Source organism: Danio aesculapii, chromosome 9, assembly GCF_903798145.1.
Source record: "Danio aesculapii chromosome 9, fDanAes4.1, whole genome shotgun sequence".
Taxonomy (NCBI): domain Eukaryota; kingdom Metazoa; phylum Chordata; class Actinopteri; order Cypriniformes; family Danionidae; genus Danio; species Danio aesculapii.
The window spans coordinates 33,798,706-33,818,045 of record NC_079443.1 but is presented as its reverse complement, the minus strand read 5'-3'; the positions used below and the strand labels follow the sequence as shown (position 1 = coordinate 33,818,045).

Below are 19,340 nucleotides of genomic sequence, written 5' to 3'. Positions count from 1 at the left end.
GGTATTCAATGTCACATAATTTAAATATATATATAAATATGTATTTCAGAATTGGTTGGACATGTCTTTATCCGATTCGGCAGAGGGAGAATTTAATGGTCTAAACCATTACTATGAAAAGAAAGTACAGCCATTCATTGACCTAGTGGACACTCTGAGGGCATTAGGTGTTGAAAAGGACCTGAATCTGCCTGCTATTGCTGTCATCGGTGACCAGAGCTCAGGAAAGAGTTCAGTGCTGGAAGCCCTGTCTGGAGTGGCGCTGCCTAGGGGAACAGGTAATTCAAGCACAATGATCATCGTGTACTGAAACTGTACAATGTTTTTACTCTACGTTCTTCTAAGTTTAAAATTTTCATTTGTATTGTGCCAAATCTGTCCTAAAATTTGCATTATCTTATTGCGTTCAGGTCATCTTAATTGTTTTATTTTTGTGTAGACCTGCGTTTGCCTCTTGTTACTTACTACATGCATTGTTGGGGGTAAAGCATTATAAGTAATATTATTTTTTTAAGTAACAGGTAAAGAAACGCATTACTTTTAAAAATAAGGAATATTATTTGAGATACTTTTTACTTTGCTTAATTGGCTTTTAAAAAATATGTTGTGGAATAAAAATGACCTTAGTCAGGTTGTCACACACTCAATGAGAGAGCATACTGCAAAGGAAAACAGACAGTCGGCTCACACTCATAATCATCAGGTCTCTTTTTTTCACAGCAGATGAGTCAGTGTACTGTTCTAGTAACTGAATAACTTGGGTTTATGTATTCATTGGTTTATTTAGAGTCAGAGGGGTTATCCGGTATGTTAGTACTTACTGAAGACACAAACTATTTCACGACAACTCAGTTCAATTTAATGAACTGGTTCGGTTAGTTCAAAGATCCGGTTAAAACAAATGATTAATTCGCGAATCACCCGTCATCACTACAGTCAGTCAGAAACAGAAACACAAACAATGGTATGCTGGAGACTTACATTTTTGCAATTGATTCTTGTCATTTTGAACTCATCGAAGAAAAGAAGTGGATTGTCGTTAAGTGTAGATTATTCAATTCACCTTTATTTCTATAGAGCTTTTACAATGTAGATTGTGTCAAAGCAGCTTCACATAGAAGATCATAGTAAATTGAAACAGTTTTAGTTCAATTTTCAGTGTTTAAGTTCAGTTCAGTTTAGTTCAGTTCAGTGTGGTTTAATAATCACTACTGAGAGTCCAAACACTGAAGAGCAAATCCATCGATGCGCAGCTCTACAGATCCTGAACCATGCAAGCCGGTGGCGACAGCGGCGAGGAAAAAACTTCTCCAATTGGTGAAGAATAAAAAACCTTGAGAGAAACCAGGCTCAGTTGGGCATGACCATTTCTCCTCTGGCCAAACGTCTTGTGCAGAGCTGCAGTCTAGGCGCCGGAGGCTGGAGAATGCTGGACCTCTGCGAAGACCCGTCTCAGTGGAGCTGCATAGTCTGAGGGCTTCCAGATGAGTATCCCTAGGTGGAAATAGAGAATAAAGAGACACATTCATGTATCATACGTGATACTAAGTGATGCACTGAGTGTATGCTTTGCTAAAAAGATAGGTTTTAAATCTAGTTTTGAATTGTGAGATTGTGTCTGAGCCTCGGACATTATCAGGAAGGCTATTCCAAAGGTTAGGAGCCATAAATGAGAAAACTCGACCTCCTTTACTCGACTTTGCTATTCAAGATACTACCACAAACCCTGAGTTTTGAGATCTTAAAGAGCGAGTTGGATTGTAGCGAGACAGAAGGTTGGTTAGATAAACAGAAGCTAGATTATTTAAAGCTTTATAGGTAAGAAGCAATATTTTAAATTCAATATGAAACTTAACAGGCAGCCAGTGTAAGGAGGATAAAATTGTGGTGATGTGATCATATTTTCTAGACCTGGTAAGAACTCTGGCAGCTGCATTTTGTACTAGCTGAAGTTTGTTAATAGAGGATGCTGGGCAGCCAGCAAACAGAGCATTACAGTAATCCAGCCTAGAAGTCATAAAAGCATGGACTAGCTTTTATTGCATCTGAGATGGATAACATACTTTGTAACTTAGCTATATTTTTCAGATAAAAGAAAGCAGTTTTTGTGACATTAGATATATGATTTTCAAAAGTTAAGTTGCTGTCTAATATGACACCCAGATCTTTTATTGTAGAGCTAATGCTATTTTTGTATCCTTCTAATTGCAGGTTGAGTTGTGAGATCTGCTGTGTACAGGATTTAGGCCCAATAAGTAATAATTCTGTTTTGTCTTAGTTTAAGAAAAGAAAATTGTTGGTCATCCAGTCTTTAACAACTAATAATAATTAGTTTGCTTAGACAGTTCAGACGTCTCATCAGGTTTAGTTGAAATGTATAGTTGAGTATCATCTGCATAGCAGTGAAAGCTGATCCCATGTCTTCTAATTATGTGTATGCCAATAATTATGTGTTAGTAAAACTCTTGACAACTGCAAGAAACACGACATTGTAAAGCACTTTCAAAAGTAACTTTCCCCAACACTGACCACATGTGTAAATTGGTGGGTGGAGCTAAACAGGCAGTGATGTGGAAGTGGACAATGATCATCTTCTGTGGACGCGAAGTGTAGACAAACGCTTCGTTAAAACATGGCACATTCACAACCTGTCTTTTTCGCAGATTTAATATAATCCATTTTTAGACTAACAAGATATTTTTGAGCTCTAAAATGTACACAATGTTTTTAAAGTACAATGATTGAGAGAGTTCTGATTTTTCTGTTCATGATCCATTCAAGGCGTTGTTCAGCTGATCATGCCTTTTGAACACAGGTATTGTGACTCGATGTCCTCTGATACTGAAACTAAAGAAAATCACAAGGGATAAAAACTGGTCTGGATTGCTAACATATAAGGATCAAACAGAAGTACTCAAGGAACCAATGGGAATAGAGAATGCTGTCTTAAAGGGTTGGTATTATTACACATTAAAGTTTATTAATATGTAGTTTAAGCACTTTAATGCCCTCTGATAATGTTTCAATCTGTGGGATGATTGTGTCTTTGTATTGTTTTGTAGCTCAGACTGCATTGGCTGGAACAGGTAAAGGGATCAGCCATGAAATGATCACTCTGGAGATCCAGTCATGTGATGTTCCTGACCTCACTCTCATTGACCTGCCAGGTATTGCTAGAGTCGCCACTGGCAACCAGCCACAAGACATTGAGAAACAAGTAAGACACAAATTGCTGAGCAATTTTTGTAGAAATGTTAGACTTATTCATCTGTACAGTACTGCTTCAGGTCATTTTTGTTTTCTGTTACAGATAAAAAGTCTCATTGAAAAGTTCATCAAAAGACAAGAGACCATCAGCTTGGTTGTGGTGCCTGCAAACATTGACATCGCCACCACAGAGGCTCTGAAGATGGCATCCACAGTTGATCCAACTGGACAAAGGACTTTCTGTATGTTATGTTACATGTAGGCTGATATTTTTCTGAATTGATTGTTGTTGTTTTTATCTTCAAATAAGAGTGAAACAAACACATCTTCAATCTGCAGGTATTCTGACTAAACCGGATTTAGTGGACAAAGGGATGGAGGACACTGTGGTCAAAACAGTCAATAATGAAGTGATACCACTGAAGAAGGGCTACATGATAGTCAAGTGTCGAGGCCAGCAAGACATCAATGACAAGCTTGGTCTGGTTGAAGCTCTGGAAAAAGAAAAAAGATTTTTTGATGAACATCCTCAATTCAGGCAAGATGTTTATTTTGGCTGCAAGAATTGGCTCAGTTCTTTCTTTGTAGCACAGCTCATTTTATACCCATATAAGGGTGAAAGATGAGAGGCATAATCATCTATAAGTGTTGGTTATTTCATATTGTTTAATTATTAGTATAGATAACTGTTCATTTTTTTTTTCCAGACAGACATTATCCATTAGCCATATGTAGATATTTTAAATAGTTTCTGGAAATTAAAATGCTGTTGTTTAGCAACAACAACAGACTTTAGGAAAGGGATTTAGATAAGTATTTTACAGTTTACACTGGTCATTGTCTGTACACCTCGGTTTTGTCTGTCAGGTTTGGTGACATGTTTTCAAAAAAAAAAATAATAATTTCTTGTTAACAATGATAATATCCATAGGAGGAAATTATGAAAAAATACTCAAGTCGTCTTTAACATCATTGTTACTATTCAAACCCATTGTTCCCTTCAGTTCTCTTCTTGATGACGGAAAAGCTACAATTCCCCTTCTTGGACAAAGACTCACAAAAGAATTGGTTGAACACATTGCTGTGCGTAAACAAATTTGTACATACATAAATGCTGACAATGAACATATTATCTAATTAAACTGAAGTCTAAACTAAAATCAGAATGGGATACAGAATTCCTTTGCATAGTAACGTTTCATTTTGGATGTATTTTCTGAACATTTAGGAAAATGTGCTACAGCTGCAGAATCAGCTTGAGATGAAATTACAGAAGACGTTTGAGTGTCTCAAAGTACTGGGAGATCGTGTTCCTGATGACCAAATTGAGCAGAACAATTTTCTGATAAAGGTAAAGAAAATCTATAAATTACTGGGTTACACACTGGACATGGATGATTCAACACAATCTCACGGCAATTCGTAACTTTTTGATTTAGTGGCTAATTTGTACGATCTAATTCGTACAATTTAGTACGATTTGCTCATCCCCCAATGGCGGTTGGGTTTATGGCTGGGGTTGGGTGCCACGCCTCCTTTTTAAAATCGTACAATTTCGTACGACTGAACTCGTACGAATTCGTACAAATTAGCCACTAAACTGACAAAACGTCAAATACTTACGTTTTCTCGTGAGATCAGGATGGGTGATTGAAGACCTAAAGTTTTTCTTGTGAACTTAAATTATATTATTAATGTACATACTGACTTCATCCTAGGTTGGAAGATATGTTGGGCATATTGACAATTTTCAGTAAAAAGTGTGTATTTTTATGACCATTGAATGAAGTTTGCTGATTTGTTTTATTTGTGGAATATGTTTCTAATTAACTTTAACTGTAACTTTGAGACTCTTCACTTTACTGAAAGTAAGTTTTATGCAGAAAATTCGCCTCTTTATGGATGCCCTTGAAGAAGTTAGGAGGGTCGAAGAGGAACCTGTAAAATCAGACACAAGGGTCTTTTCCAAAATCAGACAGGAATTTGTATCATGGAAACACATCCTGGATTCCAACCCCATTAAGAGTGAGTTCATAATACAATATGGTATATGCACAAGGACTTTTAATTTTCAGTAAGCTAGCTCAGGTGCTTCCGTTGAACTGTCATACAATATTGCAACGTGTAAGATTTGGTTTCTTTAAAAATCAATGAATATATGATATAAAGTTGGTATCAGACAGGACAAGAAGCACTGCATTATATCCATTGTTTTAGGCATTGTCTTTAAAATATGGAAATTTATTTTACCACAGCATATTCAATGAATTTTCTGTGCTTGCCTCCTGCTCCTGATGGCGTGGGCATTTAAACAGTCTTTCACCTTGTTTTACGCTTGAACAACTAAATGAATGCTCTTGTCTATTTAATGGATCAGCGGCAGACTTGGGCAATATGGGCGATCGCCCAGGGTGGCGTCTTGCTAGGCGTAGCATGGAGACAGCTCGACACTCACTTTGGGTGCGTGTTTGAACAGACATATACGAATAATAATAGTAATAATAATAATAATAATAGTAATAATAATAATAATAATAATAATAATAACAATAATAATAATATTAACAACATCTAAACATGTCGATCTTGGTGGGTTTTCTTTCAAACAACAAATTTTGTCTTAAATTAGCATAATCACTGCTGTTGTTTAATGTAATCAAACGAAAAATCTAAATGAGAGATTCATTCGCTGCTCCTTAATCAGAATGTTTAGAATGTTCAGTGAAAAAAAGGTTAATGAGATTTGATAATTAGATTCAATTTCTTTATAATAGCTATTCATTTAAATAGGCTAAACTGTTTGCTAATTTATTTGCAGCTTTTTCCAATGTATGCTATTTATTCTATCTTTGGTAAATAATAATAATAATAATAATAATAATAATAATAATAATAAATATTACTGACCGTTTTAACTGTGTACTTACAATGAAACAGCTCCCGATTAGCATATTTAGTGATGGGGAATTTTTTGAGGGATGGCTATCCCTTATTTTCACATCTCAATTTTGACAGGTATGCATTAATTACAACACAAAATATTGTGTAAAAGTAACCATATGAAATTAAAAATAGTCAAATTAACCTTTCACCAAAAGTTTTTCTGTGGCTGAAAAACACTATAGCTGTATGTATAACCCATAGTAGCATTAGCAACATAGCATTAACATAGTTGCACTGCATTAACATAGCTAGTTTAAGTGAAGTTTCACAAACAAATTTTGAGAGGAGCATGTGATATTATTGAGCATGGCTGGTTTCTCATCCCTAATCAGTAATAATCCAATCAGATGGATCCAAGCTTACAATAAATAGACCGATTTTACCCTACTGCCTCATCTTCATTTTGAAAGAATTCCACCTTCCACCCCATCTTCTCCTTTTCCTCCCTTTTCTATGGGGAGCTCTCGAGACCTACCTGATCTCGGACCCCCTTTATATGCTTATTGACCAGGTGGGAGCCTTGGGCTCAATTATATCTGAGCTCAGGATTCTTTCCTGGGACAGCATGCCAAACTTGCTATTAATGCCAAGCATATCTATTTGTGAGTTCTTGAAAATTCTTCCTGAAATCTTAGGGTCAGTTTCCACAATTTACATCATTTGTGTCTGAAATTAAGCAATTTTACTGATTGTTATTTTCTGCTAATCAACCCTTTCTCTAAATTTCACCCTTACACTTTCTAAAATATGGAGGATTTACTCTTTAGATCTAAGGAATTCAGTACACTAATGGTTTTATTCTTCCTTATTTAGTATGTACTTCCTCTAAAGATGAGAAACATCTCAGTACTGATCTACAAGAGTATGTTAGGACTCACAGAGGAAATGAGCTTCCTGGATTTCTGAACTATAGAACTTTTGTTGACATTATCAGGATGCATGTTGAGGACCTGGAAGAACCTGCTTTAAAGCTGCTCAGAAATGTCAAAGGTGGATAACAATGTTTTATAGCAAACAAAATGTAGCAACTTCTTTAAAAACAACATCACATGAATGCATATACTGATTATGTGTTTTACCTCCTCTGTTTACAGACATTGTTCACTCCTCTGTGGGCTGCATTGCTAACTTTCATTTTAAGGATTTTCCTAACCTGTTGATGGCTGCAAAAGAGCCAATTGAAAGATTTCTTGATGAGCAGTTTCAGAACGCTGAAAAAAAAATACGTTCTCAGTTTAAGTTGGAGAAGACTGTCTACTGCCAAGACAATCTCTACACTAACCACCTAAACATGATAAGATCAAAAAACACAGCTGGTTTTGGGCTGCAGGCTTCACTTGCCAATGCAGATGTACGGGAGACTGCATTCCATCTCACCTCCTATTTAACGGTAATATTTGTTCTTTAAATAGTAAAGTTAGTTTCTGTGCCTCTATAGGACACCTAGCAGATTTCCATAAAAATATTTAGAAATTCTAAATATGGCACCCCAAGGTGGTGCAGTGGGTAGCCCGATCGCCTCACAGCAAGAAGGTCACTGGTTCGAGCCTCGGCTGGGTCAGTTGGCATATTTGTGTGGGTTTCCTCCGGGTGCTTCGATCCCAAGTCCAAAGACATGTGCTATAGGTGAAATGTGTAAGCTAAATTGTTCGTAGTGTATGTGTGTGTATGGGTGTTTCCCAGTGATGGGTTGCAGCTGGAAGGGCATCCACTGTGTAAAACATAAGCCGGATAAGTTGGTGGTTCATTCTGCTGTGGTGACCCCTTATTAATAAAGGGACTAAGCCGAAAAGAAAATGAATGAATGAAATATGACACCGATTCATTTCCTTGCAAGCTGGCCAGTTTTCTTCTTAACAGCTTACTACTGTGACATACAGTTCAAATTTAATCAAAACTTCATCTTAATGTGACTCTAAATGTTATTGGTATGTATTTGCAGATAACCTGTGAGCGTCTGGCTAACCAGATTCCACTGATAGTCCAGTATCACATGCTGAACCAGTACAGCTCTCAGCTTCAGGATGCAATGCTTGGCCTTGTTGGAAAGAACAGTCCAGGAAAGCTGCTCTGTGAAGATTCTGGTGTTGCCCGTAAAAGAAAAGATCTGAAAGAGCGTCTGGAGCGCCTCAAGAGTGCAGAAAGAGTCCTGTCTAAGGTTGTGCATTCTGCAAATTCATGGTAGAGCTGTCGCCTCACAGCAGAAAGATCCCCGGTTTGAGTCCCGGCTGGGTGTGAAATTGGGAAAGTCCCCATTTTCAAAAATGAAATTGCATTTTTACTTATTCAATTTTACATGCCTTTCTTGTCTGAAACAATTCATGTATGTTTTTATTACTTTTTAATAAACACCAAACCTGGTAATAATGTTAATAATTAGTCATCCATTTACCCTGCCTTATGTTTTCCAATAGAGATTAAAGTGATGTTTGTTCTTTGGTCCACTGGTTCGAGTCCCAGCTGGGTCAGTTGCCATTTCTGTGTGGTTTGCATGTTCTTCCCGTCTTGGTGTGGGTTTCCTCTGTGTGCTCTGGTTTCCCCCACAATCCAAAGTCATGTGGTACAGGTGAATTGAATAAACTCAGTAGGCCATAGCGTGTGAATGAGTGTGTATGGATGTTTTCCAGTACTGGGTTGCAGCTGGAAGGGCATCCGCTGTGTAAATCAAGATGGATAGGTTGGTGGTTCATTCTTCTGTGGCAACTCCTGATGAATAAAGGGATTATGCCAAAAAGAAAATGAATGAATGAATAATTTATGGGAAAGTATAAATTGACAAACGTACCACAAAGCCTATTATGTTTTACTTAAAGCTCAATAAAACTATAAGACTTAATCATTCTCAGTGTGGTCTGTGGGGTTTCTGGCGCAAATGACACAAGAAAGCATTGGCTTATTAGGGAAGCCTGGTGAGAGGTTATTGGAACTAATCTAAACACATGCATGTATGCATTCATATTATATTTCAGTCTTACTGTAGTCTCCCTGTGAACATTGAAATGAAACTTTTAAAATAGTAAAACACTGATACCCTCTAACTGGCCTCCATATAGTCCAGAATGCAATGCTCACCTAACCCCACCCCTAACCCTACCCCTTACAGTGACGCTCCATTGGCTTCATTGTCTATAACATTGCATCTCTGAGAGATGCAATCTCAGCTTGCATCATAAAGGCTGCAGCTGGATATTATTGCATCCCCAGATACTATGGGAGAATCTATATTTGCAATAAAAAGGTACTATAATGTTGATGTACATGGTTTCTATTAGTATTTTAGGGTTCTGTAAATAAGGGGGAAAATAAGTTTATAGAATAGAAAGTGCTTATATTAGATGATCTTGAATATGACTTATGATCTCACAGTAAATACAAATATACACAAAAAATCCTACAAAGTATGGCTTATATTTATACCTGTAGATCGACATGCTAGGCAGCAGGTGGCGCTGCGTGTCCACCTTCTTCATCTGTCGGTGCTTTAGAAGAAGACAGTAGTTTTCCTGCGCACTCCTCCATCATGTCCTCTTCGTTGCGCACCATGATTTCGCGCCTCTCGCTCTTTCGTCCGGCGCACATCAGATATGCCGCTGCTGCGCACTTTCATGCAACGTCAAACTGCAGTGGCGCAAAAGTCGCTGTTGTAAGTAACGTTAGTGGTGCAGACCCAGCCCACTGTTGCACATTATTGACCCAGCTTGTCAAAGTAGCTTTAAAATGTTGTGTTATATTTTGTGAATGTTTTCTGCGTGGGGTTTTAAAGTAGTTTCTTGTCAGTTATGGTATGGATTGTGTCACCCATGAAGTTGAAACAATCAAGTTTTCTTTTATTCCAGATACTTGAACTGTCATTGTACTTTTTTAGGTGTTGTCTGGTTGTGGTGTTTTTGATGGCACTGAAATCCATGAGGCGTCAGCGTGAGTAACATTACTGTTATAGTTTATATCCGTTTTCCTTTATTGAGCTATTCAGTGTTCATAACAACCTGAAGCTCTATAGTTAACATAATTGAGGTAAAGGTGGTTTTATATTCGCACATTATTTCACTTGTGACACGGTCCCTGTATTGTTTAACACGCCACTTTGAATATTCATTCTGAAATCAGATGCCAGTATGACTTCAAAACAACACTAGCACTTTTTAATTGACTGAACAATGTTGTGCTTTAATAGTTCATTGGCTGCTAATACAATTTTACTTCCTTTTCTGAAAAGATATTGAGGGATAACCCTGAATGTGCGAATGTAAAACCAACTTTACCTCAGTGTTAACAAATCTATAGTTGTAAAATTTAAATGAACTAAACTCAACTTTAACGATGAAAACCGAACTGAAGCAGTTTTAATTGACTATAGCTTCATCTACTGTATGTTCAGCTACTTTGACTTCTGTTTTGTAATAAAGTACTTTGTAAAAACTGCTATAGAAATAAAGATGAATTTAGTTGAAATTGAACAAAAAGCATTGAAAGTTCCATTGATGTATGGGTTTCATCCTGTACTCTACAAGTTCTGTACTGTAAAATATAAGCACTGTGTCATAAATTTACCATTAAGTGTTTGTCAAGTACTGTTCCTTCTAAGTGAAGCACAAATTTGGACTCAGTCTGGACTCTCATTTCTCGTGAGCATGTTCAAAATGTCTAAATGTCTATAAAAAGTAAACAAAAGCTATTTGTTTATGGGAAAATTAGGACAAATTAGCCTTTTTCTGTTTCTCATGGGCAACGCGGTGGCGCAGTGGGTAGCACATTCGCCTCACCGCAAGGTCACTGGTTCGAGCCTTGGCTGGGTCAGTTGGCGTTTCTGTGTAGTGTTTTCATGTTCTCCACATGTTCACGTGGGTTAGCTAAATTGTCCGTAGTGTATAAGTGTGTGTGGATGTTTCCCAGTGATGGGTTGTCACTGGAAGGGCATGCGCTGCGTAAAACATGTACTGGATAAGTTGGCGGTTCATTCTGCAGTGGCGACTCCGGATTAATAAAGGGACTAAGCCGAAAAGAAAATGAATGGATGTTTCTGAAACGAAACTTTATACCATAATGTTTTCTACTTTGTCATACTCTTTGCCTGTTTGGCCACTCACAACAAATGATATCTTGGAGCCAATAGCTAGACTGTACAATAGCCAGGGTGCGAATTACAGGAGGGTTTGGGGGGATTGACCCCCCTTAATTAACGCTTGACCCACCCCCCTGAAGAAAATCAAAACAAGATGTAGGAGGTCAGCCCTTTTATAGTAAGAAATAGCTTTCTCTGATCTATATCTTAAATATTAATAATTAATAATGTATAATATAAATATACATTCGATTCCCCCCTGTAACGGTTTATACCATTGTGAATGCATAATGCACCAATCAGTGCTAGGAAAAGTATCATTCAACAGTCTGAAACTGGCAGATCTAGAGCACCGATAGACAACTAGTATATATCAGTATTTACAAAAAACGTTTCTTGTAAAATAGGTGTTTATGTCTGCATGTAGCCTAAAAAAGAAAAATTAGACACAATTTGTGTGGTTTAACCTACAGTAACCTTTAAAATAGTCACTAAATATCCCTCAAAATGCTGAAATGTGGACATTTTACTAATATATTAGATGTAATTTAAATACATTCTTAAATTTGATTCACTGAAGCATGTATTACCAAACTACTACTGAAAAAAGTTGACCCCCGTCCCCCGATCTCACACTGACAGTAGGGCCTATTAGATCCACAATAGACTTTCTGTATGGACACATCACTGCTTTGCTCTATCACTCTCTAATGCTTTGTCATTTCAAAATTACATTATGAACACAGGGATTGAACTGTACTATTAAATTTTAAATAGTGCTACCTCAGCATCCCTTTGTGCTTTGGTACAAAAACTTAACACAAGGACTGATCGTTCCACCAGATCTGCAACAAATGGAAATCTGTCGTTACCGGCTTTTAAAAATTGTTATGGACAGAGATCCTCCTTTTATGTATTCACAAAAGCCTGGAATGAGATCCCACAACTTCTAAAAACAATACCAACACTGAGACTTCTTAAAAAGTCCCCATGTTCGTCATCTGATGGTCAACTATCGCTGTAGCCACTGAGATCGTAGCCTGTTCCTCTTTATTCTGTATGTTTGGTGATTGTTTGTACTGTTCTTATGTGTTGATGGATGAGATGTTAAGGGTGTCTGTATGTTTTTATATTCTGCAGAGCAGGAACTTGCTAAAAAACAGCATTCAAAAACAGCAGAGTCCGGCCTGATTATCTTAAATTTTTTTTCCCTGTTTAAAAATTGTAAATAAATAAATGTCATTTCAGGTCAGAACTGTTATTGTTTTTGTTTTGTATAAACGCTTTAGGGTTTTTATATTTGTGTATGCAGAATCCTTGTGCATCTGAGCCGTGGAGGTGCAGAGGTTCAGATGTTTGCTCCTGATGTATCTCAGATGCATGTAATAGACCATGGCAAAGGTCAGCCTTCGGAGACCGAGTCTAGGTAAAGTCTTAACGATTACAATGTCTGAACAGTTCATTAGATGCCGTTCGTTAACTGATTAACAGATCAAATAAATAATACCTCTCGACTTTTCTTTCTGCACAGGAATGTCTTATCCGAATCGGCACGTATCGCCAGGGGCAATATCACTGATCTGGCCAAGCTGAGTGCCAGTAATCACGATGCCATCATCTTCCCTGGTGGTTTTGGTGCAGCTAAAAACCTGTGAGCTACAGTACTTATTTTCATAAACTGGGGGTGTGTACGCTATTATAATGAAGATATACAGCCTATGCTACAAATTTAAAAAAATTGGCATTCAGTGTTGCCAGATATAGCTGACTTTTTTTTCCCCAGACAAAAAAACATCCAAAATATTAGATCAATATTTTATTTAATTTTAATTTATTTAAATCTAAATTAATTTATTTACAACTGTCGTAATTTTTAACCATACAGCAACCACACCAGCAGTCAACCCCCCCCCCACTACATAACCAGATCACATCGAAACACTGCCCCCTCTCACCAACACACTGCACTTGTATAGATTACACTACCTATTAGAGTATGTTTTACTTTCGAAATGGGGTATACATTCGTCCCATTTGGTGTTTTAAATTCTTTTGAACATTATTAGGTGCTGCTAGTCAATCAGACAATGCTTCTATGTTTGTTCTTGATGTCAATTGCAGAAAAAAAATTACCGATAAAAGTGTCATGATAAACCGCTGTGAGTTTTATTGCAGGTGCTGCATGATGCACATGCAAAGGGAAGTCAGATTTTGATTCAACTTTCCTTCACCTCCTCTTGTGAGTGGGCCTACGCGGTTTGCGCTATACACTGGTCGCTACTAACTGAATGGAGTAGGAGCACACAGTTGTTTTGTTAAATAAGTTGCATATACAATTTACATTTCAAAACCGCCCAAATTTTGTCAGCGCCTATGGCATTTTTCACCCGCACAATCAAATTCAAAACCGACCAAGTGGGCAGGAAACCGCCCAATCTGGCAACACTGTTTTCGACGTTTTCTTTAAAAGGGGTTTTAAATTAGTCACAAATGTTCAGTTGCAGTCCTCATTTCTCTAATAAATTTTTATGCATTTTTACCATTATCAGGTCAACATTTGCCGTTGATGGGATGGATTGTGAGGTGAATAAAGAAGTGGAGCGGGTTTTAAAGGACTTCCATAAAGCAGGAAAGCCAATTGGGTTAGTTTAGTTATTACATATGTATATATTACTAAAGATTAGAGACCAATACTTTTAACACATTTTGTTTTCTCTTGCTTTTATGTTATAGGTCTTAATCTTTTAAGTTAACATCCTGAAGGATTATTTAGTAATGCTGGTGTTGTAACATTTTAAACAATTTTAAAGGCATAGTTGAAAAAGTGAAAAAAAAATATAGAGAAAATAAAATGTATATCTTTGGCCTAATACATATTGGTCTGATAAAGCGAAATGATCAGTCTGTGCAAGAAACGGAACATTATTTACAACATTATTAACTTGAATTGCATTATAGGGGTCCCCAAATACCAGCTAAAACTGCACAGCTTCATTGATTAAACATCTATTTCATGTTTTAGATGTAAAGCCAGAACCAATTATTACAATGCTGGGAAAGGCTAATGAAGTTGAAAAAAAAAAAATAGGAAATGACCCCTCATCATAAGTCAGTAACTAACTACAGGTGGTTCAGTAATTCTGAAACCTGGGTAAGAGTTTTGAAGTGCTGTATAGAGCGTATGACCATGTTTTGTTGTTGATCATTCTTGTCTTGTCTTCTGTTTGCAGGCTGTGCTGCATTTCTCCTGTGCTGGCAGCTAAAGTTCTCCCTGGTGTGGATGTGACAGTGGGTCATGAGGAGGAGCAAGGTGGGAAGTGGCCATACGCTGGTACCACACAAACCATTACTGCACTGGGAGCCAAACATACTGTAAAAGATGTCACTATATCCTATTTATATCTCTCCTCACCTCTTCTCTTCTCGTATCTTCTCGTATTGTCTCTTCTCATATTGTCTCTTCTCTTTACTCTCACTAAAAAAGTTGTGGTTTAATTTAATAATGACTTAAATTAATTCATGGCGTAGGGACCTGGCTTCACAGACAGGGATTTAACTATGTCAGGATTTGGATTTGTCGGGACATTTAAGTAATTTTTATGAACATGCTTCAGAAAATAACATTACTGTGTCCATGTTAAAAAACAACAAACAAACAAACAAAAAGGGCACTAATATATTATAAGATCTGTCAGTACAAGATTTTTTTTTCAGTTGAAGCATCTCAGGCTTATGTTTCAAGCCCAGATCAGATCACATGATTTTGGCATGATTTTTTTGACGTAGGATGTCGTAGGGATTCGTAAATGAAAAATGGGCATCGTGACACATGATTTAATAATTTCTTCTCGTGTAATGTGGCATAGTTCACGAAACCGATACCATGTCTGCGACGACTCACGACACCGTCGCAGAAAGTCTAGCATGTTTAATTTTTTTCTCGTTCTTCATGACGTGTTCCGTCACGTGGGTGACACTGCAATAGAAGCACATTATTTCTCAGTTATATCAGTGGGTGCTGCCGTTAATGCACTGGTCATGTAATCAAAAATGGGCTGCATATTTACTTATGGATAAGATCAATCATTGGTTATGCAAACTTTAACTACCTTTTCTAAAATATTTAGGTGTTTTAAGCAATTTTATCTGACAGACTGGCACAAATATGCAGACATCTTCATCCTCACAACGAGTTTCTGAGTTCTCTCAGCCTTTCAACAGAGTTTGTTCTTCCGAGGTAATCTGGGAACATGTTAAGTGCTGTCAATACATTGCAAAAGCATGTCTTGCTTATTAAAAATTGTCTTTAACAGTGAATTTTATTTAGGCTAGATTATTTTATTTAACAAACCAACACAATCTCCTGGCAGTTCGTGGTTTGGTGCATATAGCGGACTTGTTTTGAAGCGCTTCACCTCAAATGTTATTCTTGTTTATAGATAACTGACTAACAAAAGAAGCATTAAAATTAAGTTAAGAATTATAGCGAATGAAATTAGTTTCAACATGATATTTTTTCCAGGAAAAATATCTGAACTATGTTTGTTTGTGCCCCTCCACTACTTAACTATACGGGTGGATGATTTGTTTCACTCTGAGGAAAATAAGGATTTAACGAATGCTTCACTGTGATTGTATCACAAATCTCAGTTATATATTTGTAAAATTTTTAATATGACATTATTTTAAAGATTATGTCTGCAGCATCAGATTTTTTCTTGCTGCTGCTTATGTGCTTGGTGTGTTTAATAAGAAACCCATGGTAGGAAAATATACATTTAGATTTCAAAGAAAATATCTTAATATAAGAAAGGAATCATAAGTTTGATCCTATCCATGTCGTAACAAATGCCCTTAAATAATGTAGTTATTAGTTGTCTGCAAGCATCAGTGTTTATTGAGATTGAAATAGGATAAAAAAAAATGAAATTGAGATAAGAAATATTGTTATAGCAACATTTATGACTGCTTTGGGAAATGTGGTAGACGTCACAGGACTGATTGTGAAGGAACATGTAGTCTGGCACATTTGTTATCCACGACAAATCATGATTTTACCAAGACAAAATCGCATAATCTGACATAGTGACTTTCGTAACAGACAATAAAAATTGTGTGATCTGACCGAGGCTTTAGTCTAAGACTAGACATAAACGTAGTCGGTGAAACCACACAGGTAGACCTCTTAACTATGACATAAAGAGTCAAAATTATGACCTAAAAGTTGAACAGGACTAAATGTTATAATTATGAGGGGAAAAGATTTCATGACATAATTGGTAATTTTAAAATGAAAATCATAATATTCTAAGGCATAAATATCAGAATTGATTGATTGAAATGATTAAATTTGATAATTTAATAGAATTTAATTATTCAATTTTTTTTTTAATTAAATGTCATATTTCATCTAAAATTATATTATCAAAGGTAAGTTTATAATGCTATAAAACTCACAATTAATATTAAATAACTCAAATAATCAAAATTAAAAACCATGGTATTCTACTTATTTATAATTAAATGAAAATTTAAGTTGTGATAGAAAAACTCTAAATGTATTCTCACTAGTGTTATGTAAGTGTAGTGTAATTTGTCTGTATTACCCTTAACCTTTGGCCTTTACGAAGCTCATGTGGACCAGAAGAATAAGGTAGTGACGACACCTGCGTTCATGTGTGACACAAAGTTGCACTTGATTTTTGATGGGATCGGTGCCATGGTGAAAGATGTCCTGAAGCTCAGCGGGAAGTGAAAATTCAGCCAGTATATCAGTATCTTCACATTCACTGCATAGAGTTCATCATTCTTATAAGATATGTATACGACACCATAAATTCAAAACATAGTAAACGTAAGTGCAGTGACTTGACAGACATTACTAATCAAACGTGTCTGCCTGACAGTATTAAATGGTATTTAGCTGAATATCCAGCAGAGGGCACTCTCTGATTTTTAAAATGTTTGAAAAAAGAAATGTGAAATGTGAGTGCCTCTAGGTTTCTCTGTTGTGAAATATTTCAATTTTACTTGCAATTTAATGTAATAAATACTTGAAATGGAGATTAGATCAGAGTACAAACTTACAATGCACCAAAAAAGCTTGATGTGTGTTAATTATATTTAAGTAGACACAGTGTGTGTTGAAATATGAAATTTGAATAAAGAATATATAATTTTGTTAAAGAATGTCAGTGACAAGTTATTTAATTAGCAATTTAATAGCAATTAGTTATTTATAGAAAGCACTAGAAAGTAGTACTGAGGTAGCAATTGAAAAGTAATTCTTTTAAAAAATGTATTTAGTATTTGCTAAAGAATTGAGCTGTTCTGCATTAAGTTGAAAATAAAGAAAGACACTTTAATTTTGCTTTTTAATTGAGTTAGCACACAGAGTGAACATTGCAGTTTGAATTTGAATCTTGTACTCAGCATACAGCATTTAATACTGTATTTTTTCTGGGATGTTAGTTATATTTTACAGTTTTGCTCAGTCGCTTTCGTATATATTTCTTAGACCAGAATTGAAATTTGCAAAACAGTAAGTATGGTAAATACAGATAGCAAAACACCATGCATTACCTGCAAAAGCCTCTTGCTTAAAATCCTTATTTCATCTCTCAACTAAATTTTCTGGGGCAATGAATGTGTCAATGTCATCAGAATGACAAGTCCTGCTGTCATTGTGTTTGGATAAAATGGTCAAATTACTCAGTCATGTTGTCAATATACTGTAGCAGTGAACTCTGAAGGGGTATTCTGATGTAAACTGTGGCTAATATTTTTTTCTTTTACTGTATGTACTGTTTGTTGACACATCATGTCATTGTGATGCATAAAGGAAAAAAAAGCACTGCATAACACAAATAAAACAAAACAAAAGTAGAAATGTCAACATAGGACAATCTACTTTTAGATACACCTTTATTAGAAAAAGCCAAGATTCACCTGTAAGAAGTTTACCAAATCTAGACAGATTTAGAACAAAAAGTCTTATGGAAATGCATAATGACAAAATATTGAACAATGAACGTGAACCAAGGATCAAATGTTGTGGTCGGTGAGACTATTCAACAGAGACCCCCCCCCCCAAAAAAAACATTTTGATTAACATGACATAAGCAGTTGATAATATAGGACACATCAGAGAATTGCACATAATCATTTGTATGGATGTACGCAAGCTTACGCATCTTGTTCAAAGGAATAAGAAACTGTTTTTCTGATGTGCACAAGTGACACCCTGATGTGAAGATTGAACAGGTAGTTTTGAGAATATCAATTCTGATCTGAGAAATGGACTAAAGCGACTGAGAAAAACTGTAATATGCAGATTTTTTTGCTTAAGAAACATTTTTGTTATTATCAAAGCTTTTTTTCTCTCCAGGACACTTTGATAAATAGAATTATTAATCAATATAATGTATCCATGCTGAAAGACAATGTTTTGAATGGTTGTGCGAGTATACAGAAGCTTAAAGAGTTTATGGTTTTTATTTTTTCCCCTCTAGTTGATAGCAGACATCTTGTATTAATCTTATAGACCATTTTAATGTGCTCATGTTATTGGCCCATGAACATTTCCTGCATGTTATCAAACTATTTCATAACTGTAACAAGAAGCAGTTCAATCATAACTTAATGTTAAAACAGCTGTCATAACATTATTTTATGATAATTATTTACAATTTGTGGCTCTTTTTGGATTCTCGGAAGCTAAAGAAATTAAAAATGTAATACAGGAAATACATTGGGACCATTGTTTTTGTTTTACGTCCCTCAAAATGGTTTATTTATTCTAGACTAGAAAGTAATGCACCCACACGCAGCTTAACCAACTATCTCTTAGAACAGGGGTGTGTCTTAACACACCTGCATGGAAGTTTCTAGTAAGCCTAGTAAGAGTTTGATTTTCTAGCCCGGGTGTGTGTGATTGGGGTTGGAACTAAACTTTGCAGGACATTGGCCCTCCAGGACCAAGTTTGGGCACTCCTGTCTTAGAAGAAACCAACTTTTATAGTAGCATTTAATGCATTGTTTACTTTATCTGACATCTATAAAAGTTGAAATGGTCAGGATTAATTTGTGAAGTGATTGTCTATGGTTAGGAAATCAAGAGAAGAAGCGT

At 36.1% G+C, this 19,340-nt stretch overlaps 2 protein-coding genes across 2 annotated transcripts; both read left to right on the top strand.

The window, feature by feature from the left end:
• The first annotated feature begins 55 nt into the window (after positions 1-55).
• mxc (myxovirus (influenza virus) resistance C) lies at positions 56-8,958 on the top strand. The gene is made up of 11 exons (XM_056464693.1): positions 56-278; positions 2,816-2,953; positions 3,063-3,217; positions 3,311-3,449; positions 3,547-3,745; positions 4,212-4,290; positions 4,436-4,558; positions 5,091-5,232; positions 6,964-7,140; positions 7,245-7,540; positions 8,093-8,958. Exons 1-11 carry the CDS (start codon positions 62-64, stop codon positions 8,333-8,335), a joined length of 1,908 nt encoding a protein of 635 aa, XP_056320668.1. The 5' UTR covers positions 56-61; the 3' UTR covers positions 8,336-8,958.
• Positions 8,959-9,632: 674 nt separating this feature from the next.
• Positions 9,633-18,294, top strand: gatd3 (glutamine amidotransferase class 1 domain containing 3). The gene is made up of 7 exons (XM_056465839.1): positions 9,633-9,793; positions 10,016-10,068; positions 12,525-12,638; positions 12,744-12,863; positions 13,762-13,854; positions 14,443-14,599; positions 16,839-18,294. Exons 1-7 carry the CDS (start codon positions 9,671-9,673, stop codon positions 16,965-16,967), a joined length of 789 nt encoding a protein of 262 aa, XP_056321814.1. The 5' UTR covers positions 9,633-9,670; the 3' UTR covers positions 16,968-18,294.
• Positions 18,295-19,340: the final 1,046 nt, after the last annotated feature.